At 39.7% G+C, this 27,372-nt stretch overlaps 1 protein-coding gene across 1 annotated transcript in view; it reads left to right on the top strand.

Annotated features, from left to right (window-relative positions):
- Nucleotides 1-18,830, top strand: part of LOC310948635 (neuronal acetylcholine receptor subunit alpha-7-like) — a gene marked incomplete at its 3' end in the record, with an annotated part of 38,553 nt that extends 19,723 nt beyond the window's left edge. The window contains exons 3-9 of the mRNA XM_083915830.1: nt 3,542-3,586; nt 5,078-5,187; nt 13,973-14,220; nt 14,951-15,145; nt 15,767-15,853; nt 17,987-18,096; nt 18,210-18,830. Of these exons, the coding sequence (XP_083771956.1) occupies nt 3,542-3,586; nt 5,078-5,187; nt 13,973-14,220; nt 14,951-15,145; nt 15,767-15,853; nt 17,987-18,096; nt 18,210-18,830 (1,416 nt within the window). The remainder of the gene's footprint in view (nt 1-3,541; nt 3,587-5,077; nt 5,188-13,972; nt 14,221-14,950; nt 15,146-15,766; nt 15,854-17,986; nt 18,097-18,209) is intronic.
- Between the last annotated feature and the right edge of the window lie 8,542 nt (nt 18,831-27,372).

Here is a 27,372-nt window from a genome sequence, read left to right as displayed (position 1 = left end):
GTGCGCTCAATTTTTTTGGGTCTGATGGCAAACTTTGTTTGCTGCAGGACTGGGTTCAGACTGAACCCAAAATGTGTAAAGAGGTCATTTAAATTTGGAGGAGGAAGTGTCATGGTTTGGGGGGCCTCTTGTACAGCTACATGGCAGAGTGAATGCAAATGTTTATGTGACCCTTCTTTAGCAACATGCAAAACCTTCACTGCAATTTTCTCCAAATCAGCCTGCAATTTTCATGCAAAACCATGCCCCCTGTCACACTGCAGAACAGTTCTTTAAAGCTAAGAATATTGAAACAATGAAATGGCCAGATCAGAGTCTAGATTTAAACCCCATAGAGAATCTCCGGAAAATCCTTGGCAACAAAGTAAGAAACCCAAAACTAAGAAACCCACTACAGTTATTGAACTGTGATGTCCTGTGCGTGCAGATGTGCTGAAGTCATTCAAAGCAAAGGCTTCTACACTTCCAATTCATTTTTGAATCCTGTAACCCTAAAAAAAAACTTTTTAAATCTTCTCTTCTTACACAATGGTTACTGTCCTCTTATGTTGCTCACAGTTTCTTTTTTCACAAAATAAAGATTTTGTTGAAGTTCCTTGGTTATTTAAATAAACATGCTAGAACAGCAGTGGTATAGCCATATTGGATTGATTCAATTATGTAGCAGTAATTGATGTGCTGAGACCCAGATGTGTACTAGTACACTGTTCAGTTGTCATAGGAACCCCATGACATGTTCGGTCAACTCATTTATTCATCAGCTTTAAAGTAAACAGCCTTGACTGATTGGTTCTCCCATGTTTCTAGGTCAGGTTCCAGGTGTTTCTGAGTACATTTGTACATACAAAGACTCAGATATACACACACACATGTGTATTTAGGTGGGTGGTGCACGGATAATAAACTGACTCGATGGACGCATGTGTTTGTGTCTTTTGGGAAGATATTCATCCAAATATCACACTGATAATATGGCTTGATTTCATTGGACTAAAGGGCCGTTCAAGAAGTATATGCTTCAGTTTTTTCCATGAGTGAAATTCTTTGATTATTTTATGTTAGCATTAATTATTTCTCAACAGTCATGTTCAAGATAATAATTTCACACAGTTCCACATGCTGTCGATAGCCAGGTTACTTATAAATTTCAACAACTGTGTGGGGAATTATAATCTAAAGATCATTATCATTATCTCATAGCGGATGCGTCAGTGTAATTGGGTGAATTGATTTGCTTCAAATTGTTCGTTAGACATGTATTAAGTGCTGCGTTTAACACAGTAGACTATTTGTTGTGGTAACTGACCGCAGAAGAGGGTAGCGCAAAACCACAGTTCCTGAGTTGGACTCCAGATCTAGCAGTGATGGCCTCTAGCATGCTGTGACCCCTGGTACTGCAGTTTGCAGTGGGGACGGCGGAAGCCAGGTTAAGCTGGGGAATTTCGGAAATATTTGGACATTCGATGTAGTCCATCGGCTCAAATGTGTTGCCTCAATAGACCAGAGCTCTAGAAATCATCTGTGCATGTGATTGAGGAATGCACAGTGCATGTAGGGGGTGTGGCCGCAATACCTTGCAGTAAGCAGTGCGCTATGTGCTTGTGATTGAGGAATAACATCAATATATTGTACTTGCATAAAATGTGGTTGTTTTAGTGAAGATTATGCTTAAATATATTTTCCCCAACTATAATTAACATCCCTGTTAAGCACCAACCTTCAATTTTGTTTTCATGTTTATTCCCATTAATGGGAAAGTTTGCAATTTTGAAAATTACTGGAATTTTGCAGCCCTAGTGACATCACACATGCTACATCCTTATTTTACGCAGTTTATGGTTGAAACAAAAGACAAAAAACAAGATAAGTGTATTGAAGAAAAACATCAATAAAAGAAAAACATCAATGATAATGTTGTATTTATAGAAACAACATCTATAGATAATCTAACAGAATAATATGATATAGATGAATACTTATTGATACACAAGACTGACCTTTTGATGGGAGAATGAGTGATAATAAATCGCTAGCCATTTTAGATTAATAAAGGTGACGTCTGTGTGTATATTGAATGCATGCTCACTAATCTCATAATACTATAGGCATTCTAGCTCTCTGACCTTGAATAGGTGAGTGAAGTTAATATTTTTAGGTTATGAATAATATACGATCCACAATTCTATTTTCATAACTTCACACACGCGCACAGACACACACACACACACAGACACACACACACACACACACACACACACACACACACACACTCACACACACACACACAAACTGCTGAGGAATGTGAAATCTCTGAAGGGACACACATTTCCGATTATTACTTTCAGCTGTGACTTTTGCTCGATCATCTGGGTCAACTGCTCTCAGAAAAGACATTATGGAAGGGTTTGTCATATGTGCCCACAATTTCAACTCCAAGCTCAGAAAAGGACAAAACGAGAGGGCGATAGAGATATACATGACCAGATGTAGTGCATCGAAAAAGGAACATTTCTTTGATCCTTTTCAGCCATTCTGTCTTCAGTGCAGACATTCCTGTTCTGACTTTTCATTTGACTTTGCATTTGGAGCTGAAATCCTGAAGCTTGCAGAAATGCTAATTTCACCTTGCAATTAATGTCAGCAACATAATTTCCCAAATGCTGTAAGTACAGTTTGAAAACGTTTCTGAAGTTTTTTGAAGCTTTATTATTTTATTTTGGATGGATTATTTGTAAGCTGAAAATAATAGTAATTAAGTATTGTTAATATATTTTAATAATGATAATGTTTTAAGCAGGATATTGTCTCACTAAGATTAAACATCAATTTTACAGGAATGTCCTGGCCAAAACCAACAGCAGCATATAGAACATACAACATGAAGTCACAAATCATACACTCAGACTTAAAATTTAAAGAATAAATAAAAGTTAAAATAGTTTATATTACGATATTTAATTGCGGAGGGTTTTTGCTTTTTGGAAAATACAGTTTAGTTTAATATTTGTGATATTTTTTTATGTTTGGAATAGTGTCTTTTAATAGTTGGTGTAAAGGAAAAATGTTTTACAAATTACGATGTGATGTGGTAATATGCACACTAACTCTTCATGCAAGTTAAACAGCAATAAAAAAGTTATTTTTAAAAAATCTATTCATTTTGCATCAGTGAGTCAAGAGAAGAAACACTGAGAGCATTCATTATGTGATGTTATTTTGTCTGTAAATATATTTATTCTAGTTATTGGAGCCAGCATGGTTCTACTGTCTACTAACCTACAGTATTTTAGTTTTTAAAAAGTTTTGTAATCTGTCAGATGGCTGCACTGTAAAACTATTCAACAGTACTACACTTGGTTACATAAAACCAGCTTTTTTGAAGTTTGTTCTTCTTTGGATATGCAAAGCAACTGCACTGACTTGCTGATGACAAAGCTATTTTTCACTATATTAAATATGGATTGCCCTGGCTGTCCTCTTGTACAGAAGCAAAACTTATTCTCTCGTTTCCTCTTCTTTTTTTTCTGTTTTCTGTCACCAGGATGAGAAGAATCAAGTGTTGATGACAAATGCCTGGCTGCAGCTGGTGAGTCTAAGATTGAGAAAGTCACATTATCATCAAGTTAATGTGCTTTAATTATATTTCTTTATGACACAATTAACTTCTAAAGATACCGTGACTGTGTTTCTGAAAAGACTAGTGCCGCTACATTAAGTGCTTTATATTGAATTCTGCCCATGCACGTCCAGAGTTATAATTTCAGGAATTAATTCTTTGTACTTTGTACTCAAAATCTGAAATATTTACTGTACAGTGTTTCCTGTTAATTACCTGCTTTGGGAGGGCCATCAGAAGGACAGATGCTAGTGCTTTGGTCAGGACTAGCTTTCCTCCCATTAGCAGCAGCTAGCATTCTAGCATTCTGGTCACTGCTGTGATCTTTTTAGTTAGTTGTTTAGTTTTTAAGGGTCAACGTTTGTCCATCTTTGGTTTTAGATGGATAAATTACTCTTGCTGGCAAACTTTAAATGGCACTTACAGTAATGTAACGAGTTGGCGTCGATTTGAGTAACATCATCTTCAGTTCATCTGTCTCTGCTCTGCTCCGTGTGAGTGGAGGACTAAAGGCCTTAGAAGAGGAGAGAAACTAGTGTGACCATAAATGACAGCTAAATGCAGCAGACTCCCACTGAGTTGAAATGAAACAAGTGCACATAAATTAGGTAAATAACATGAATAAAATATTTTGTTTCTTTCAGTGGGGGCAGGGGGGCCCATTAGGGAGAGTGTTAGCTCATCCATCCAAGTATGTTTAAGGTATCTGCATTTATTTTAAGAGCTCACTCTGTTAGAAACATCATCCAGTACTGGAACACAGCCACCAGATGTTGCAGATTTTTTTTTTGTATGTATGTCTGTCTGTCTGTGCCTGTGGTTCAGTGTGTCCATGTTCAATGCTGGCATCAGCATACTCAAGAAAACATCACTTCAGGCAGTTTGGCAAGTATAAAGTGAGACCAGCAGAGGAATAGGGAAGAAGAGTGCAGCATATTTAAGTGGCAGTCGACTTGATAGTTAATGGAATTAATTCCAACTGGTGAAAAAAATCCACAGACAGTTTTATAGCCTGGAGCCAAATTAGTCTGCGGAACAGTTCAAGTGGGACACAGTTTGCTTGGCGTTCACTGTTTAGTACAGCAGAAATCCCGACTTGATGCTTTGGGAAGATGGAATGGCCTGAAACATTTTTTCAAGAAGCAGAGAGATGAACCATCTCTAGCTCCAAAGAGAGCTGTGATAGACTTGTTAGATCTTAGATCAAAATTGCTTTTTAACTATGAAAAACTTAACAGAATCATTTTAACCCTCCATTTTCATTTCCTTCTTGGCAAGATAAAGCCCTTCATATTTCTATTGAGTGCGCCAAATGCTTGTAAAAATCCATAGTCAACTAGCTATTGGACTTTACAGGTTTTTCAGAGCGTAAGAGTTATTGCACCCATTTGAAAAAAAAAAGGTAAGATCCCAAAGTATTTGGTAAAAACATCTCTCTGTCTCACTCTCACTCTCTTTCAGTACTGGACAGACATCTACCTGAGCTGGAATCCAGAAAACTACCCAGGTGTCCAGAACCTGCGATTCCCTTCAGACCAGATCTGGACTCCTGACATCCTCCTTTACAACAGGTCAGAGCTGCTTTCCCCTGCTCATCCCCTCTTTTCGCAGAGCAGCGATATTTCTTTTTAATGAATCAATTGACTATGTGAAAGCAATGTTACAATGACAGGTGTCGCTCGAAGAGGTGAATCTAAAGGGAATTATCACCGGAAACTGCAGGAGCTTTATAGTGAGTTTCCGCTCATTGTTTAGCTGTTCACCGAAAGACCCACTGATGGGTCGGTGCAAGTCAGAGGGTTAAAAGGTGACAGGTTTCCGCTGCCCCTGGTGGCAAAAAAAAAACAGTTATTGCAGATTTTAAGTGTGAAAGGTTGTGACCTTTTTTTCTTTTTTTAAATGTTCTCTTTGTTGAGTTTCATATGGTTTATTTCTTTCTCATTGTCAGACTTGATAAAGTAGGAGTTGTAATCCACCATTGTCAGTCTAACAAATAAACACACTTGTCAGGGATGACATGTTTTATAACTATTTTTATTTCAGGGTGAGTTGGACTGAAATATCAGTCTAATCCTTCTGATGTGCCGCTATTTTATTAAATTCTGTCTCTAATCTCAAAGCTATCGCAAACCAAAGCGGTATCAGGGTTACTTTAAGCCAATGTGATAAACAATCACACCCAGAACAAACACAAAAACCAATGACAGGCAACAGGATGAGACGGTTCGCTTTAAAAACGTGTAAATGCATACAATTCCTGTAACTTCCCCTGGGATGAAAATTGTTTCCAATAGCTTCTTTTCACATTCATGCATTTGCTTTAAAGAAAAATGTATTTAAATAGAATGAACAGGTTGGAAATCACTTTACACCCCTCCCAGCATCTACCATTGACAGAATATCAAATATCAGTCCTCAGATGCAGTGTAGTGGCTGATAAAGGCTGTTGATCATAATATCATGAGATGAACTTTGATAAAGAACTATTGATGTCAAAAATGCTGCAGGCCATTTTACATTACATTAAAATAAAATGGCTAACGTGACATAAGAGCTTGAGTCCTTATTTTAATAAATGAGGTCAAGTGAGCTCATTGTGTTTTTTTTTATTCGGGTCAGGCTGTATCCACTGTTCTTCACACTTCTGTGCGAGGCCTCTCCAGTCAATTAGAAATGTAGGCCAGTTGTTTTTTCTCCAGAACAACTAATTGCATTGAGTTTACATGCTTCAGTGAGAGATGGATGAAGAAATGGGAGACTTGAGGGGGAAGAAATACGAAGTCACGATTCAATCACGAAGAGGGTGACAGCGACACAGATCCAATGTGCGGAGAAGCGTGTAAAACTGAAGATTTATACAAAAAATGGGGTTAAGAGAGACAGATTTGCAGTTGGTCTTCACTGATATTACTGAGTGGACGGAGAGAAGCGCCTCAGATGTTTCTATCATGCCCATATTTTCAACTAATACACACAATCAAGAACACACAAACATGCGCACATTACAGGGAATATGAGGACAAAACACAGGTTTGGGGGTATTAACTCGAATTTTAAAAGCTCATCTGTCAGACCTGCCAGGATTACCCATCCTAATCTCCCTGCTCTCTCTGCCTTTTTCCCTCTGCCTCCTTTTCTCCCTCTCTACCTCTATCATCCATCCCGTCTTCCCATCTCTCTTCTCATCTCATTCTATTTGTGTCTCCCTCTGTCTTTCTTTCATAACTCACTGTCTCACTATAATTCACTCTATTCAATCAACTCTTTCTCTCCATATTTTTTTTTTTATCGTTCCCAGCCTTCACCAACTCCTCTGTATAAATCATCCCAGCAACCTGTCTCCGTCGGTCAAGGTGTCATCACGTTACGCCCCTCCTCTACTCACAGTCTCCTCTACTCACAGTCTACCTGTCTGTTTCTTGACTTCATTTTCTCTCCAACCTCCTATCTTCTCCTACCCTGTTCAAGGAATACCTTTAGATTTTACTAATTTGATCTGCCAAATATGCAGGAAAAATTTTGGTGAAACACTAACTAGGAATAAGAGTCTACAGCCATGCTAGCGGCTCTATATGGCTGTGCTTACTGTACTGGATGTCAGTATGCCAAATCGCTCTCAATCACATTAATGTTTTGTAGGTGCGATGTTTACTGTGTTTTAATCATCTTATTTGCATGTAAGAATACCGAAATCTGCTATTTAGCTCCAAGCCCCAGCCACAGCGACTTCCTGGTTGATCGGAAGTGGGCTGGTTTCATAATAAAGCAATTTCTCATTGACCCCCATGTTAAATAGGCCGTTTTTTATACAGCATAATTAAACCTATTTAAGGCCTGGTCCAAAAAACATTCTAGTCTGTATGTTTAGGTCATATCTCCATGACAACACTGAGGGGCTGAATTTTTTTGTACCCGGCTAGTTTTATTTTATTGTTAAGGTTTCTGAATATTAAGGGGCATGGCCTCTTTTTTATACAATCTATGTTTAGCCTTTAACGCAATGTACAGATGACACAAAAGGAAATGTCATTCATTTTGCGTGTATTTGATCATAAAGCAAAGTGTAGGTGTTGATCTGATGAGTTCAGGATCACCAAAGTCATTTTAGATCATCCTGAGGGGGGAAAGTCATGAACACCATGAATATCTGATCCAAATTTCAGGGCAATCCACTGAAAAATGGTTGAGATAAATCAGTCTGGACCAAAGTTGTGGACCAACTAAAAGACCACCATTGCATCCCTCAGGCCCTGCCGCCAGTGACCACAGCTTTCCATAACCTTAACCAAGTGATCTGAGTAAACCTTTTTTAGAAAGGCAGTATTGAAAACAAAAATGCATTCATTTTAATCTGTCATACCATGCATGTCTGCCTCAGTTTTGTCCAACTAAAGGAAAGAACGGTGCTGATGTTGCTGGTTTTCAGCCTTAGACTATTGCTTACCTCATTGAAGTCAGAATAGATTACTGGTAAAGTAAAGCTGCAGGAGGAGATTCAGTTTACAGTCGAGCCAGAGGGTTGACGTGCCCCCAGAGGAGAGATGAAAATTTACAGTTTTCAGCTATAATATGGATCGCTGATGGAAAACACACATAAACACGGCACACCTAATTACACCACACACCTCTGAGCTCTTGTCTCACTAATACACAGTAAATAGCTGTGCTCACAGTCCACCACATACACACTCATACACAGTTACAGACATTAATGACACAACACACACTCATTACACCGTGGACCATCAGTGCGCAGCCAATAACACGCTAGTCTGGCTGTGTTGAATAGCAGATGCAATCAGGCTTATTAGCATGCAGCTCAGACGAGAGCCCGCCATAAAGCCTTCCATTAATTTCTATTATTTGAATATAGTTAATGATATTTAAGGAGTGCAGAGGTCAGATGTCATCTCAATATGTATTTGTGTTCAAGAAAAAAACAAAAAACATATTGTCTGTGATGAGTCACTCAGCTAATATTATTCCAGTGTGTAATATCTCATATCTCTCTCATTGAGAGACAATGTTTCATGCATGGATAATCTACAGTACACTGTGAGTCATGGATTTACCATTCCAACCATATCCATGAATACTGCCTTGGGAAAATATTTTGTTATTCACCATATTTGCAAAGGTTTTGTACTTTGATTGACAGCTGACATCAAAGAGTTTGAATTATCCTACGTCCAATGGCTTACAGCACGGCTCAGGCTAATTAGCAGCATCTTTCAAGTTTTTTATAATTTTTTTTTTACTCAGCCCATGAAAACTGAACCTAATGATAATCAGTTGAAGATATTGGTGTATTTAATATATATAGATATATGGGATATTTAATTATTCATACGTTTATGACAAAAGGGCACACTCATGTGTCCTACACTGAGACAGAGAGTGGCTACAATGCCACTCTCTGTCTCAGCTCTCTTCACTGATGAGAACCAACTGTGATCTTTGCAGTGTGTGATCGTGTTTGTCTAAACAATATTCAGATCTAAAACCGCTATGTAAGCCGTTGACCTTATCTCTCATAAGAGGGGAGAAGTCAATGGTCTCACTTGACTGGGGATCGATGAGGAACATGAAGGACGTCCAACTCAGGTTACCCACGGACAGAACCCTGATTCTGCCAGCAGGGACAGTAGATGAACAATGCAGACACAGCACTGTGACAGGACATAAAGTTGAAAGGGGAATTAATCGAATAAATGGATAGTCAGAGGGTATTATTTTTTTAAGAAGGGTGGATGGTCGAATGAATGAACAGATGGACCGATTTGACGACTTTTTTGTGATCACTTCAATGAATTAATCTTTAGGTGCATGTTTTTATGGTTTGGAACAAGGTTTGTAAAGACCCCATAAAGAAGATGTAACAGTAAAAAATTAAGTGAATGAGGTCAAAACCAATTTCTTCTTCTTTCCTTTTTTTCTATGGAAAGAAACTTGTTAAGTGATGACATCATGATTAACAAGAGCCTGCACTGTTTGTATCTGTGTGTCCACAAAGATGTACTAAAGTGCAGATTGAGGCTATCACATGAGTTTGTTCCTATGGATATTATTCTTACTTGACAAGGTGAGCATCCAGAAGCCAAAGAGACAATGAAGTGCCTGATCTGCTTATCAACAAAAATGAAGCTACCATGATACACAAGAACATGTATGTAAAGGGATGGAAAAAGGAATCTGAAATCTCCAGCAGAGTGGACGGTCAGTACAGAGAATGAAAACACATTGCCCTCATAGCTGTGTCAGCCAGTGTCAACAACAAATGCAAAAAAAAACAAAGATGCTAACTTTACATTCTGATAAATCTGCTCGCTGTCAATTTCGGTGCACCACAGACTCCTTATCTGATTCTGGGTCTGACTGAGGTTCAAACACGTATGGCTGAATCTCCCTGATGTCTATCAATCTTGATGAGCACTGCTCTTTTATCAGTCAGCCTAGAGTGAGCATTGATGGGGTGTCGAGGCAAGGCCAGATACAAGATTTCTCAATGAGGTAGAAAGAGTAGATGTGCTCTCAGCTGCATTTTAGAGTTGTTAATCATAGCAGAGTACTTCTACATACTTCGAAACATGTGTTGAAGGGGACTCAAACCATCAATAACGAAGTTCAGTTAGAGTTAGAGTGACATATAATTATTTTATACGCTGGAGTTTTTACCAAAAAAAAGTATTTACTCTTCCAACAATGTCACACATCATTATCTCAACATAATGATACAAAGCCGTCTGTTCCCTCTTGAAGATGAACATATTTTTAAGTAATCCATTTGTCATGATGTGTATATATAAGCACTCTGCCTCTAAAGGAAGAAACCCACTGTAAATTGGAAAACTACTGTATTTCTTGCCTGCAGCTGCATTGACCAGTCAACCGCAGAGCCTTAAGGCTGTCAAACAGAATGCCTAATGTCAGGACCCCTGAGGCTGTTTAGCTTAATGCTATGTTCTTGGGATATAACATGGACGGATAGGTCTTTCCTTAATGCAGGGCGAGTAGGCACTGACCGTGTGTAGCTCTCAACTGTGCATGGAGAAAAGCTTCAGGGAAGGTGTTTGCTGTCTCCTACGGAGCAATACACATTCTTTGGCTCTGTTTTATTCTTGTGTTTTTGATTTGAAAAGTTTAGAAGAAATGTTTACTAATAACTAATGTCAAAGCTAATAGTCATTTGTAGTTCTCCTTGTTGCTCTTTCATCCTGTGCAACCAAGTTAAATCATGACTTTAAAGGTACGTAATATTGTTATTATTATTACTTGTTTTCTAAGTTTGTCATAGAGATTTTGCTTGAAAGATCTGTGAGTTAGGGGACAATTTTTTCCACCCTGCATTGCTCTCTGTGTGCCTGAGGAACACTCTTTACTTTGTGGCTTCCTCCTTTTTGTCTTGTGCGTGCATGCATGCATGCGTGCGTGCGTGTTGGGACAGCAGAAGGTGTTGAGTGAGCGAGAAAGAGAGAGAAGAAAGCATTGATGACTCATGTCCCATGGTGCAGTAACCTGTCACTGCCACTATTGTCATTGGCGGTCAGTCTCTGTTTCCGCCTTGCCCCACTCTCGTGTGTGTGTGTGTGTGTGTGTGTGTGTGTGTGTGTGTGTGTGTGTGTGTGTGTGTGTGTGTGTGTGTGTGTGTGTGTGTGTGTGTGTGTGTGTGTGTGTGTGTGTGTGTGTGCATTGTTAAATTTAAGTTGTTTTTTATCTTAACAGTAATGGATGGGAATAGAGACAATGGCTTTCAGTTTCTTTAAGCAAATTACAATAAAGTACAAATATTTTGTCTTGCATTGTTCGCTTCATCTCCCCTTTTCTGCAAATGTATAACTTGTACAGTATGTACCTCCAATACATACACACAGTCCAGGACATGCTCTGCTGGGATGTATGCAAGCGCTGATTGCAGGAAAGTGCACACCTTCAGATAAAGTAAGGCCAAGTTTGAATAATTCATTGCATAGCTCCGCCTTGGCGGACCCACACATCCCTCCCCCTGCACCCAGTGCCACAGCTGATAGCAACACACACACACACACACACACACACACACACACACACACACACACACACACACACACACACACACACACACACACACACACACACACACATACACACAGAGCAATACATTTCCACATTTAACCCCCGGAAAAGATAACTCAATCAATCTTGAGCAAAAGCAGTGACAAATGAAATGGTTTCATCTACAAATTCTATTAGGAAGCACGTCACGTTCTTTTGTCGTGGCTGAATGAGGCTCCAGGATGTTTCAGACAAACTGGCGTTATCTCTCTCACTGGGGATTTGTGTGTGTGTGTGTGTGTGTTGATTTGTGTTTGCACGTATAGGTATATTGTGTTTGCCTTTATGCTGTATTTGTATATAGAGTTCAATGTGTGCTTTCCTTCCAAATTGTGACTAGATTGTGAAGTCAAAAGGACTGTCAGCTCTACAATGAGCTTTTATATTTACTTTGGCCTGTGATCGGAAAACACAGGACCTTACTGATAAGTGTGTGTGTGTGTGTGCGTGTGTGTGCGTGTGTGTGTGTGTGTGTGTATGTGTGCGTGCGTGTGTGTGTGTGCGTGTGTGTGTGTGCATGAAAGCATGTAAACATATTATAGTAGAATACCAAAATACAAGTAACCTGAAAATGAGCATAATATGGGACCTTTAATACTTATAACTGACAGAAGAGGATGTACCCTTTTTGTCCCCATATTGTTTTTTTTTAACCAAAATGTTTAAATCCAAAATGATCTTGTAAATGTCTATCTTGTGGAGGCTTTCATTAAATTACCACCATGCACACTATCAACAATTGAGGAAAGAAATCAGTAAACTATCTTCTGAGTGAAACAGTCAAAAGAAAATATAAGACCTACTGTCTGGCTGATGAAAAATAGATAGAAAAAACTGGTTACATTACTGTAAATGGGGGCATGTAAATCCAGGTGACTATTAATGAAATAAAACTATTTTCTCTGTTAGTTAAAAGAATAACCCAAAACAAAAATGGCACAATTACAAATTTCTTTTCCTAATTTTTTCTTTCATAGTTTCTCCAGTCTGAGCTGATCTATTATTCACTTGAGCCGCCCGCTTGCTATAACAAAAGTTTGCAATACAGAGGAGGAGAGGTGATATATCCTTCCAGCCAGTTGCAACAGTGGAGAATCAATTTGTATAAACAGGAATGTGGCCATACACTTTACAGGAAAACAAAACAGAAGACACTGCCCAAGTTCAGACTTTGCCTCTAGCATTTTATTTGAAAGTTCACACTCTCAACGACACCAATGGAGCTACTCTTTAATTCTTAATTAGAGTTCAGCTGGAGTGCCAGTGCTGAAGTGGTTCCAAGGTTAGGTGCCTTGACTGTAAGTACCTGTCCCCAAAGGTAGCGTTTTTCTAATCCTTCCGACTTCAGAGAATGCAGTTGTTGTTTGTTTTATTTTATTAATGGTTTCTCTGACTTTTGGTGCTGTTTGCAAGCAAATCCATCTCAAATTTTAAATTCTTGAAACATAACTGATGTAAAACCTGCCCTCATATTATCCCAGCAGGCTGTGAGTTACAGAGCCTTGAAGGAGGCATCTGTGGTGTTTTCTCATGTCTCCGATTTGGTTCATGTTGCTGCATATTTGGCATAGCATTGGAAGTGATTATTTAATTTCACTGCACCCTGAATTTCACCTGGATTTTAACCGTGCATATGTGAGGTGCAGGACTGGAGCAGCAGGTTGCTCCACAGATGGCTGGTGGATAACATCATATCATTGCTCACTGCTGTGGCAGGTCTGGCTGAAACAGCAAATATCTGAGACCAAATTACGTTTTAGTGGCTAAAGAGACAAATTATTCCCTCAAGAGTTGGTAGAACCAGAAACAGAACGAAAAGAGAGTGAATGTTGATCTTACATTGATCAGGTAGCCAGAAACATGGCTCCAAATGAATGATGATGTTGCTCTGTAACTGTTGGATGTGTAAATAAGCAGCTGTTTGCTAACGAGTTTACCATATGTTGATATTGTAATGCTAATGAGCTTTGAACTTACAAATCTATTACTGCTCTTCAAATGAATGTGGTATCCCTCTGACTCACTGCTTTTCTTATTCCTTAATTTGTCATAACCCAATGTGCAGATTTTATTATGAGTCTTGGTCTCCTTACAACACTACAAATTAATAAAAATTGCTTGCCTGTGGTTCCCGAGCATGATGTCCAAAATGATTTAAAAATACAATAAAGAGATGTCAGCAAGATAGAGCTTGAGCTCACTGCAAGATGATGAAACATTTTGAAGGTGCATACACACACACACACATTTCTCTCTCCCCCCCAGTGCTGATGAGCGCTTTGATGCCACCTTCCACACTAATGTACTGGTGAATGCATCTGGTTACTGCCAGTACATCCCCCCTGGCATCTTGAAGAGCACCTGCTACATTGACGTGCGTTGGTTCCCCTTCGACGTCCAAAAGTGTGACTTGAAGTTTGGCTCGTGGACGCACAACGGCTGGCTGCTGGACCTCCAGATGCTGGATGTGGACACATCCAGCTACATACCCAACGGGGAGTGGGACCTTGTGGGTAAGGGAGATGCACTGTTTTGATGGCAAGTACAGCTGTCAGGATAATCTAATTGTATAATTCAATAAGTAAATTTTAACACACAACTGATTTCTCTAGTTGTCTCCTGATATTTCTCCATATGAGTCCTCCAATTATTTTAGAGGGTATACAAATAGGGCTGTTGTATTCAGTTTATGCAATAAATAGTGGGATGCTCCATCACTAGAAACCTAAAGTAAACATTTTCTATAACTTTAATATTTGACAAAGCTAAAATAGAAGCAATATTAACAAAACTGACTTGGAGGATGCTTGGCCTTGCCAATTTCCTGTGTCCAAATTATTTTTATTTCAATGATTTAACAATGGAACAGTGGATATCTTTGGAAGGCCTGGGGTGTTTCCAGCTGGGACAGAGTAACAGCAGATCCCAGTGCCTGTGCCCCCGGGGTGATGGTTAGCTGGCAATAGGTGTCAGACAGCACCAGATGGCATGCAGTAGGAATGTTTGACATGTTGGCAGGTGTGTAGCCAGGCCATATGTGAGAGCAGCACATCACATCCCAAGAGTTGGAGTTCAAGGTGAGATAGTTAAACCATCATGGTCTGAGTGGTGGATACCATCAATTATTGACTATGGACTATTCTTTTCTGTATTTTGTTCTGATTTTCTGCGTTACACACATTATAGAATGACTTAATTAGTCCAAAAAATCTACCTGACCTGTATGTGTATGTGCTCTCTTAGGTGTGCCAGCTAAGCGCAATGAGCTCTACTACGACTGTTGTAAGGAGCCTTACCCTGATGTGACATTCACGGTCACCATGCGCCGCAGGACTTTATATTACGGCCTCAACTTGCTTATCCCATGTGTGCTGATCTCTGGCTTGGCCCTGTTGGTCTTCCTGCTACCTGCAGACTCTGGAGAAAAGATTTCTCTGGGTGAGGGGGGTTAAACACACGCATTATTCACATGAAATGACTTTGCTTTGCAAAACACGGAAACACACTATGGAAGAAAGGCAGAAAGACGACGGAGATGTTTGTACAGTTTTTGAGTAAAATAAATTTAAACAACTTGTCATGTAGAATTTAACACCAAGAGCAAATAACCATAACCGTAAACCAATACATAAAAATGTTAAAGCACACTCACAAACTGTATTTGTGCATGCATATTTGTCTTTATGTATCCTAAAGCAAGCCCTGAATGCATGCAGGTTGGATCATCTTGGAAAAATTGAATTCCAAATTAAAATGCGTGCCACTAAATCCGTTTTGAAATTCTGTCGGTGCCGATTAGTTTTGATGAATAGCCATCTTTGAATGAGCAGTCAGTCAAAGTGTTTGAGGGATTTCTGGTGCTGTAACTTATCTTGGACACCTCAGAGGAGGCGCCCGCTGATAAATGGTTATAGTCACGAGAACATAACTGATTACATACATAAGTAATTACAGGATGGATTTAATACACCAGTGACCCTGATCACATCATTATGTCTATGCTCATGTTTTCTCTCTCTCCCCCTCTCACTCTGTGTCTCTCTCAATCTCTGTCTTAAGGCATCACTGTACTCCTTTCGCTAACTGTCTTCATGCTTCTGGTCGCGGAGATCATGCCTGCTACGTCTGACTCTGTTCCTCTTATCGGTGGGTTAAATTTATGTGTGTGTGTGTGTGTGTATCTTCATTTAACGTGCTTAAGAGTGCCTGAATGTAGAATCACCAGGAGGAAGTGACATTGGCATTCTTAAGAAGGAAAGTCACCGTTGCAGAGAGAGCATTTTTCCAAACAGACATTCCTTTTGAAAAGATGCAATAAATCTCACTAGCTACCTCTGATGTGTGTTTACCTGTGAGAAGCTCCTCTAAACGGAGGGGGAAAGGCTTTTCCAAACAGTCAAACTAAAGTGACTTCAATGTTGACTCAGAATGTCAACACACAGACATTACTGACCAGTCCATAGTTACAATCTTATTGCCCCTCTGTTTCTTGCACTTCAAGTAAACAACACTAATATACAACATAAATTAAAAGTTAAAGTTTATTGTTTTGCAAAGACAAAAACATAGAACATGATTAAAAAAAACAAAAGCAATAACACATAAGTCACGAAGTAGCATTCGGGGATGATAGTAGTGTGTGTGTGTGTGTGTGTGTGTGTGTGTGTGTGTGTGTGTGTGTGTGTGTGTGTGTGTGTGTGTGTGTGTGTGTGTGTGTGTGTGTGTGTGTGTGTGTGTCAATCCAGCATGTCCAAAAGGGAATAGCAGGTGGTACAGAAATTATCTTACTGATTAGATTGGCTTCCAGATGTCCACAAGTGAGAATTATTAAGTGTTTTAAATGTAAGAAATTGCCTGCCCTTTCTATACACTGTTAAAATAAGTCATAAATAAAAAACCTTTGATTTCAGTAGCCTGAGGGTATCTATACATCATTCACAGTGCCCCTGGGTGGTGTGAGGAGTAAATTGTGTGGCCAGAACTAAAGCTGTCATCACCATTAATAGGCTATGACGTGTCTGATTCTTCACTGAGGAAGGCAAGACGGAAAGGAGGACGGAAAGAGAAATAATGGATGTAAAGAGGGGAAGAGATGAGTAACATTTGGGGCTGAAGTTCTCTGTGTTTGTGCATGTGTGTGTGTGTTTACATGAGTTGTAACTGCAGTCCTATATGAAGCGTCACTTGGTCAAAGTAGAATATATTGTACAAATCAACTGTACACATTATTTATCGATGTGAGAAGTGTGTGGTCATGCTGAACATGGTCACAGCTGCATCAATACAATGATAACTGACCTCGCTGAGAAAAGCTTGATAAATGCTTCGTCAACAGAGTGATTAATCTGTGTTTTGTATTTCCCTTGACCGCAACACAAGGCCAACTGGGACACTTTTAGCAGCCTTGTTAAAAATGACTCATGCCCCTTTACAGCGCGCCCGTTGAATGTGGATGTGAGTTATTGCAGCTGCTTGAATTTGACCATGAATATATAAAGCTGGTGTTCAACACTGCTGCCAGAATCCGGCCATATGTGTTTTCTCGTCAGCCTTTAATCACCTGATAAGCATGGTGTGTTCATTTGATTTTAATTTTGTTAGACCTGTCTTATCTGTTTCAAGACCATTTGGCTTAGTTCATTTGATTCAGTTCAGTTTTTATCTGTTTTTAATTTAGTTAGTTTAATCAACAATGTGGTTTCGCAAGCGAAGGTCTCACAGTTACATTCTGAATTATTGTGCATCATCTCTTCCTCTGACGCTTCCTCCATAAAGACAAGGTGACCATAAAGAAGACAGCACACCTCTCATAAACACATCCTTTAATTCTACTTTCTCCCCACCTCTTGTTTTATCAGGGCGGGGGGGCGGGGGGGGGGGGGGGTTCAGTAAATGCTTCCCTCCTCTCTTACTGTTCCCTCCTGTGGGTAAAAACATCCCCTCAGAACCACAACTAATCTTTCTCTCTCTCTGTCTCTCTCTGTCTTTTGGTTTGTTTACCCCCATCCTCTGTGTTATCACCAGTTTTGAATAGACTTTATTTCCCCCGTTACAGTGCAAGCGAGCATCTTTTCCCCTTGGCAATATATCTTCTTGCACAAATTGATCAGAGTTGCTTTCCTTTCATGTTACAGTGTGAAATCAACCTGTTTTTTGGAATTAATTCGAACTCAATGTTTTATCTGTTTGTACATCTTTATTTAATTTGACTGTGGGGTAGGCATGATGACCTTATATGAAAAATTAAAAGTATGTCGGTGATTGTTGTGTACTCTGCAGCCCAGTACTTTGCCAGCACCATGATGATAGTGGGAATGTCTGTGGTGGTGACCGTTATTGTCCTGCAGTTTCACCATCATGACCCCCAGGGAGGCAAGATGCCCAAGTGGGTAAGTGCTTGAAACGGATTTAATCAGATAATTATCTCCATTGTTATTGATAACATTTAGCACAAATGTATTATTATGTGAGTGTGTAATTGGTTCGGGTGGTTCTGCTGAAGGTTCGGGTGGTTCTGCTGAACTGGTGTGCCTGGTTTCTCCGTATGAAACAACCTGGCGATGAGCGCAAGCGGCCTGGGTACAAGTACCGTCACACCCATCACCACTCCAGCACCAGCTCCATAGAGATGGGTACTGTACCAAGCCTTACTATGCCCCTCTCACAGACCTCCTGCCCGCCTTGCCCAACAGGCACCTCCAACGGTTCCATGAGCCTCTACTTCAGCAGTTACCACCCTGTAGAGAGCCCACACTGCCCGCCATCTAGCGACTCTGGGGTAGCACTAGGGGGGCGTGCCCATGGCTCCCTCAGTGAAGAAGCGGAGCCTCCTGGAGGAGTTGGCAGTGGTGTTGGAGGTCTGGGGATGGGAGTTGGACCTGGCATGGGAGTCAGCCTCCCACCACCAGAGATCCAGCGTATCTTGGAGGAGGTGTCGTACATAGCCCAGCGGTTCCGGGACCAGGACAAGGCTGAGGCCATCTGCAGCGAGTGGAAGTTTGCAGCGGCGGTGGTGGACCGGCTGTGCCTGGTGGCCTTCTCTCTCTTCTCTATCATTTGCACCTTCACCATCCTCATGGCAGCACCCAACTTCATAGAGGCTGTTTCCAAGGACTTCACATAGCTGGTTGCAGCAGCATGAGGGAGGGAAGGATGGATGGAAGACAGCGAAAGATTAGAGTTAAAGAAGAGATTAAGAAAGAAAGTGTATGGGGGGGGGGGACAAAATGTCTGCAGCATGTGGTCACCGGCCCAAATTCCAGGCCCCCTATTGGAAAGGAGCTGGGCCACGCAGTGTTTTATGATAAATAAATAAAAAAAATTGATGTGAAGAAAGTAAATGGAGCCTTGACGCTGTTCCATGCTGAATCAATTGAACCAATCAGTATTCATGATTGATAAATAAGTAATTACAAAGACAAATTATGTTCATTTAGAACATTACAAATTAGGAATATACACATTAATTGTCCCACTCTGTCTTGATGTCAGAGACAAATTGTTTATAACAAGAGACAAATTGTTTATATCTAGAGGAAAATAAGTGGCATGCAGACTAAACAACAAACCTCTGGAGACGAGAGGCAACAGGTTGGGAATCACTGGGACTGTAGAGGAGGGCACTGTATAGATTTTCTTTTTTATAGTGATTGAGATATGAATAAAGGGTAAATAATGTGGCAGCAAATTGTCTTAACCCTGAAAACAGTGTAAATATCATTGTTTTATCTGCACTATTTGTTTAAAAAATGCTGAATTTACTGTACAGTGGCTCATACAGCACCACAGTCAACGTCACAGCTTTTTCTCTAGTTTATTTCAATTATCTCAAATAGTTTGTCCTTTGTGTACAAATCCACACACGCACACAAACAAATGTCCTGTTCACTTCCTGGAAATAAGATAACAAAACTTTCTGATGATGTACCATCCCCATAATGGTGTTAGGTTAGTTATGAAAATTAGATGTTTCACTGTGAATTTATTGTTTTTGCTTTCAGTTTGATCAACATGAAGAAGTTGGACACAATTTGTTTGCTTTGACACAAGTCTAGAAGGATTCTCATTATCAGAGAATGCTTATTTCTGATCAGTTTTCACTTTGTCTTGCCTGTTTTATTTTAGTCAATAGAAAATGTACCATAATAATAACAGTTTAGGATAGTGTAATCATGAATTATCCAGTATATTGTATCAAAAAGCACTGTGTCGACTGGTATGTTCTGGTGTTAACCAGTAAAACAAAATGCACGAGTGTCTTTCTGAAATGCAGTCAGATACTGTATTTTGAACTGTACAGTAAATGGTTGTCTGACATTCATCATTGATTGAACAGGTCAAGTAAAAGTTGTCTAACTGCTTTAAAAAAAACAGAAATATTCATGTACCTTGTTGGACTTCTCTGTACATAAGTGGTCACCGAAGACGAAGAGCAATGTGACTTTTGACCCTCTGACGGCACAGACAATAGCTAGAGGCTCAACAGCAAGAAGAGAAGCTCATGACCTCATCCACCACTGTTTCACTGGAGAATATACTGTAGATTTTTAAAAGGCCCTATTGTCAGTAGGTTGTGTCCGTGTTTCGTAGAGGGAGCAGAGTAACTGATTCACACAACAAAGTTGTTAACGTGTTTAGTACCACCTACACCTCACTGTCGTAGCTACAGTCATCGGTCTCTTTATCTCTTTCTCTGTCATTCCAAGTGTGAGTTTTTGGCTCTCTATGTTAATAAAAGTATATTTATTCTCTGTATATTGGGCTCTGGATACATCTATGGGAACAAAATACGTAGGGAGGGGGAAACTTGAAACCAGTGGTTTGTTGCTAGTCATCTGGAAAGTTTGGCGAAGAAAGTCAAAGCCCTATACTTTTTACTTTTGCGTCTAAATGGAAATTTCAATGTGAAATGTGGCATTTATCCTATACACAAATAATAGCTGAAACCGCTTCTTAGGTTGCTACAGCTTCAGGCTTAAACAAATCAACCACATGTTTTGGTTAACTTACCGGGCAAAACACCAGTTAATAGTTTCAGTCCGCAACTCCATCCACAAGTCTTAAGTTTAATCAGAGTGTATGCTGCTTAAATGCAAGCTGCAAAAATGCAAGAAAACAGATTTTTCAGATTTCTGAAGTACAAAAATGAATCAGGATAATGCATAAGAAAATGAAAATGAGTCATTTAACGGGTTGTGAAACAGTAAAAATAATGGCACAGGAATGCCATATTTAATGTTGAGCCCCCACAAATACAGTGTCATCGCTGATTTTTAGGAAGACTAATAAGACATTAAAGTGTGTCGTGTTTTTGTAACAGAGACAAAAAAACAAGTCATATTCAAAGTTAACCCTTTTGAACAAGTCAAAACAGTCAAAGAACACGATCAGGACAATACAAAAACAGTGTTAACATTCCCTTTCTTTCATAACGTGTGTTAGTCATTGAGTCTGTAGACTTACTAAAATAAAACATTATATCTCCCAACCTATCTACCTGAAATGTGGGTTCTTTCTAATTGGAGTTCATCCATCCAAAACATCAAACAATTTGAAGTTGAGAGGCAGTCTTTGTTGCCACACAAAAAAAAAAAAAAAAATCAGAGCATATTTCTGAGACCACAGAAGGAAAACATGACCCACATCTTGCATGCTTTTTGGCATATTTCAACTCAGATTTCTTTTTTATTTCTTCTCCCATTCAATATTTTATTTCCTTTTCTTATCTCAGACCAAAGACAATTTTCTACCACTATCTAAGAAAAACAGGGCTTTACTGGAAGGAAGGGAAGAATCATCTCTCTCTTTTTTTTTTTTTTTTAACTTAAAACGTAAATTAACACAATAACCAAATTAAACATTATTTAGTGTCTGCTTGCTCAGGGTCATGTAACAACAAGGCAGTTATACAATAAGACTGAGATAGGAAGGCCGTCTTACTTGCGGAATTCATTAAACTTGGAAAATACCGAATGTAATTTCAGTTAACCAAGACTGAAAGATACCATCATAGCACAGTCAGTGCTCCTCTGTGTTGTATGTGTGTGTAATACACGGGGACAAGTGCTAAGTTATGCCTCATCCACTGTGTCAGTATTGTAATCATTTATTAAAAGGCATGGGAATAAAAATGAGTGAAACAGTCCATGACAGAGGCAGATGAAAGTACAGCAGCTCATGGGCAGATGGATATGCAGCACTTTGAACAGACTTTCTAAACAGAGATTTAGTGGAAAGTTAATAAACTATACCTGTAGCTGTATCAACCTGTACGATCAGAAATCTTTTAAAACTAGTTGGGAACTGATTGTACTGGAAACAACAGCTGTGTTATTATTGCAACAGTACAATTACATCACCAAACTGGTATGCAACTTTGAATTTGAATGCTGTGTGATGTCTAGCTTTCGTTTTAGAGAGGAGATAATATTATATCTTTAGGGAAGAAGTCAGGTAAATCGTATGGGAGAGGATGAGAAGTCAGGTAAATCATTTCAGGTGGGTGACAAAGAACCAAATAACTAAAACCAAATATGATGTGATGCTTCATTCAGATGAACAGTGTAGAAAAAAAACATTGTGGGACATAAATGTGTGGTTTAAATGGTCTGTTTCAATGAAAAGGGAGAGAGCGAGAGACTGGATGTAAGGGTATCAACCAGCCAGTAGGCCACACATAAAGAATATTACATAACTGAGGAAAAACTGAGAGTCACTGCTGCAAGGCTAGATTATAGGTGAAGGATATAAATGGTTAAAATTGTCACAAAAAGTGACCTCTGGCAGTCCATATGTTCGTGTGTGTGTGTGTGTGTGTGTGTGTGTAACATCAAACTGAGTAATTGTCAGAAGCTAGAAGGTGCTTGCCCTACAAGAATTCTCTAAATGTCTAGTTTTACCCTCAAAAAATGTTTGTCTCGATTAGGATCTTCATTAAACTACACAGTGATATACTGTACAAAAATAATTGTCTGGAGAATACCGAGAATAACATAGAGAATCTCTGGAAAAACCCTGGCAACAAAGTAATGGCTAAGAAACCGTTACTGAACTGTGGAAGAGACTGCAGGAAGAATGGACCAAGATCAAACCAGAGCAGCGTGTGAAACTAGTGATGTCCTGTGGGCACAGATGTGTTATTCAAGGCAAAGGCCTCTACACTTCCTACTCATTTTTTAATCCTATAGCCCTAAGAAAACATTGTTTAGATCTTCTCTTCTGACACAATGGTTACTGTTCTCTATTTTTTTCTAACAGTTTTTTTCAAAATAATTAGGGAGTGCTGGTCTGATTAATCAATTCTTGATTGCATTTAAGATGTAAGAACATGTACTGCGTTGATTTTGTACAACTGAAGCCAATCCGAGCATGATGGTGTTTGGGGTGAGGGAAAAGTCCTTCAGTGGTGAGAAGGTGGAAGCTCAATGAACACAAATACACAAGTAAACATCATCTGTATTCTGTTATGATTAATACTTCTAATATATTAATCTTCAGTTAATTATATAATGTATTATTTGCCAGGTTGAGATCCTGGAAGACGTAAAGGGGTAAAATGATGCAATACAAATAAATCCTGAAGGAAAATAGCTTTATTTATGCTTCTGTAAACAGATTCAAAATAAGGGTTTTCCCTTGTCTCTAGAATTTGGGAACTTTTTGCCCTTCCCCACCCTCTTCCTTATGTTTTGCATTTCTTACATTATGAAAATTAGATAGCAATCCTGGAGAAAAAACAAACCATTGGAGCAGATGCGTGTGCCCCAGTCTCATCAACACCGCCTGGTATACATAGCAAACCCCCTGAGAGGAGCCAGACTCAGTCTTCTGAGATGACAACATGTAAACAAGTATTATTGTTGTTGTTGTTGTGGTTGTGTTTGTTATTAATGTTTTATTTCAGGCCCGCGACAGGAAGCCTGATGATTTGATGATACGGTAAGTGTTAATATGGCAAAGTGTAAGACTGGGTGTCTCGATGCCTTACACACACACACACACACACACACAAGTACAAAATTGCTGCCCCCCCACTATCAGCCACACATAAACACAAACATGCTTGCACACCATCAACATAAATAAGTTCACACATGCTGTGCACTGCAGGGTCCTGAGCGGGGCCAGATTGCATGTTCAGAGAGTGTCAAACGGTCCGACTGCTGAGCTCAGCGTGCAGCTGATGTATACTTCACAGGGAATCAAAATGTTATGAACCGAAACAGACTTCCCTTTTTCCCCCAGGACTCTAATATGTGATGGTTTTTAATGCAACTACAGTAGGTGATAAACTGTAGGTAGATTATTTTAAAATCCGAACCATAAACGGGTCAAGGGAGCTAGGGCAGGTGTGGAAAGGGCGAGAAAGTAATGAAATCCATGTAAAAGGTTATGGATAGAAGCTCAATCTTATTGCCATCCAAAATGGCAAATACCTCTGCCATCTGAACTGCTGGCCCAGCATTTTTGGTTAGAGGAAAAATTAAGCTCCCGCTGTGTATTTATGTGTGTGGCAGGTGGATTGTGGGTGGATAGACCTCAGCAGCCTTATGCAATGCCTTTGTGAACAGAACACACACACAGAGACATGTCAGCCCGGCTGCAGAGTTACTGGACGTCACCCCCCGGATCCATTCATCCTCCCTTGCTCCCTCCTTACGTTTTCTCATTTCAGTCCCAATCAGTCCCACATTCACCTGGGGGGTTGCAGTTAGGACACAACCCTGCAGGTTGCTGCTGCCACCTCCTTGCCCTGCAAGTTGCACAGCCACCTGTCTGGTCCTTGGCCCCATCCAAGCAGTCTTTCACCTTCACACATTACTCTGCTCCAAACAGCTCCTTGGTTGTATTTGTTAGATGATTTTCTGCTCTAATTCTATTCTGCTTTGTTGCTTGCTTTACTTTTTGGCCATGCTGGTGGTTTGGCTCCATGGATGAACATATCTGTTGTTTTTGTCTGTTGGTTGGTTGGTCTATCGGTCCACCTCTTTGGTTCAGGATGAATTTTGTCAACATCTATTGATTGATTGATCAACTGATTGATTGACATGACATTTGGTAAAGACATTCATGTCTTTGGCAATCCCCATTCATGTCTTTGGCAATCTCCATTAACTTTTAATCTAGAGAAATCATGAGGCTGACCTTTGTGGTTTTGAGGGATTGCCATTTTGGTATAGACGTTCAAGTCCGAGACTGTGAATAGAGAGCGAATGAACAGAACGAGTGCAGGATTAAATGAGGTAGTCAGGGGATGTAATTATATAGTTACAAAGTCGGTGTAGGTTGGAGGTTTTGAAGGATGGATGGTGCAAACAAAACATGAGACTTTGTGGGTTTATTTTAACTAAGACCATGATGGTTCTTTCTCATACTTTGTCATTTAACTTGGAGGACTTGTGGTGCTGACCTCCTTTTATGCGCTCCCTCTGCTTCAGGCTGCCTGGCTGTTCCTGAACCCTGATTGGCTGATTGAAAGATCCTGGCCCAAGCTGCACAATGTTGGCCTAATGAGTCTTCAGCAGCAGTATCCTGGTGTTTTGGTTTCGTTTGATTCATTGCATAATATTCTTTATGTAGTTTTCATTTCATTTAATCTTATTTTGCTTGGGAAGACTGGGACTGGCATTACTGTTTTTGTGGTTTTGTTGTAAGTTTAGTTCCTCAGTTAGGCAGTTCAGCGTCCTTGTCAGACGGCCCATTGTGTGGCTGGCCAGAGCACCTGTTATCCTTATTTTCAGCAGCCCATCTGATCCTTTTTGTTGTTTTGGTCCAGGTTAGTTTTTGTTAGGGAACAAATCTTTTTTGCGTTTGAACTTGGTTTTGTCTTATGTTTTTGGCCTTTGTGGCATTTGGACTTGGTGGTTGTAAATTTTCGTGTAGCACTAATATCAGGTCAAAATATAAGTTTGTGCAATATCTAAGTTGATGACCAAATAAATGAAAAACTCAGCTGATCATTGTTTCATGTTAATTAGAAAATGTTGCATACTAACATAAGATGGTGAACATGGTAAACAATTTACCTGCTAAACTTCAGCATGTTAGCATTGTCCTTGCTAACATACTAGCAGCTGGAGGCTGTAAGTCACTTAGGCACAGCTGTGCTTTGATTTCAGTGCTGCTTTGATTTCAGTGCTTTGGAAAGCAAAGTGTTATAAAAGTGGCAGCAGCTGCTGCTGCAGTCCTATCACGGTGAACTCTGTCAGAACAAAATGTGTGCCTTATATCTGCGGTGATCAGAACTGCTTCCCCTCTGCAGCCTTTACCCCTAATTTAAAGAGACGACCAATGTGAAATCCCCTTAAGTCGTTATCTTTTCTCTTATAAGTTTGGTTTCCTTTTTTGTCTATTTATCTTTTGTCTATCTGATAGGCTTGTGTTCTCTCAAACTATGTTCTTTATTGCGTTCTATTTCTGTGTTTTTGATGTGTTATTCAATTTTAGTAATTCATTAAGGCATTATTTAAACAACTATGTCATGACACTTTCATTACTGTAATAAGCTGTGATTCATTTCAGCGGGTGGGAAAAATGGGAGAGCCTGAATGCTAATGTGATGCATCACCAAATGAGAGAGTAGCAACCAGTCCTGTCATCCATCAGTCTCATCTCCTCTCACTTTGGTTGTCCTGACAGAACAATGCCCTACTGCTGGCCGGAACCAAAACATGAGTTTTATATGTGAGATGTGTAAATCCCCCCAGAAAAGATATGGCATAAATGAGTCAAATGGTATTCATATTCATGGCACACAGAGACTAATGAGCAAAGCATTTAAAAATAGGTACTCTGGAATCTGCCGAGTGATTTTGCCTAGTTTCAAGGACAACAAGATAAAGAGCATTACAATGTAGATTTAAGAATAATCTGAAACCTAAACACTATGAAAACAGAAGAAAAAAACGCTGTGTTAAAGCCTTTGAACCGTAAACTGGGAATTATGCCAAAACCAAATGCATCACAGTGATTAAACAATCTTCCATCTAATATTGAAGCCATTAGTTCCAGTGTGCTCATGGAGCTCAGAGGACAGGCTGCAGGTCACACTTTAGATGGCTGCCTTTGTTTTTCATTATGAAATTAAATATCCTAAAAAAATGAATTCAAAAAGCATCATACAGCACCTGTAAGCACACGGACAGCGATAAACGTGGAAAGCACAAATACCTACTAGGATGCACAAACAAACAAAAACAGTAAAAGCTTGAATCTCTCTGAGATGATGCATGGCTCATAATCCGCAGGCATGAAGTAATCTGAGCAAATGGGCGTTTGGATTATCAGTCTGGAACAGTCTAATCTGAAACACTTCTCAAACTGGTTGACTGAAAGGTCATGAAAGAGCTTCAGCCATGTGGACATGCAGTGTATCAGTATTTGCCAGTGTCGTCAGGATGATCAGTAGCAGAGCATCACTGAGCTTTGAGGGCCAACTAGCACAGTAGATATCTGTGGTGTAGAAGGGGTTCTATAGCTCTGCTGCAACAGTCTAAGTGAACTTGGTGTTTAACTTGGGCATTAGTCTTGCTACTTTTATCATGCCCAGAGTGTTTTCACAGAAAGGGTCCTATGTTCACTGGTCTGTTATTTTTTCCACAATCAGTGCCGAATTCCACGAAAAGTAGGCCTATGTAGACCCTAGCACTACCCCCTAACCCTGACCC

This window comes from Echiichthys vipera, assembly GCF_963691815.1.
Source record: "Echiichthys vipera genome assembly, chromosome: 6".
NCBI lineage: Eukaryota > Metazoa > Chordata > Actinopteri > Perciformes > Trachinidae > Echiichthys > Echiichthys vipera.
Note: the sequence above shows the minus strand (reverse complement) of the source record. Positions and strands in the feature narration are given on the sequence as shown.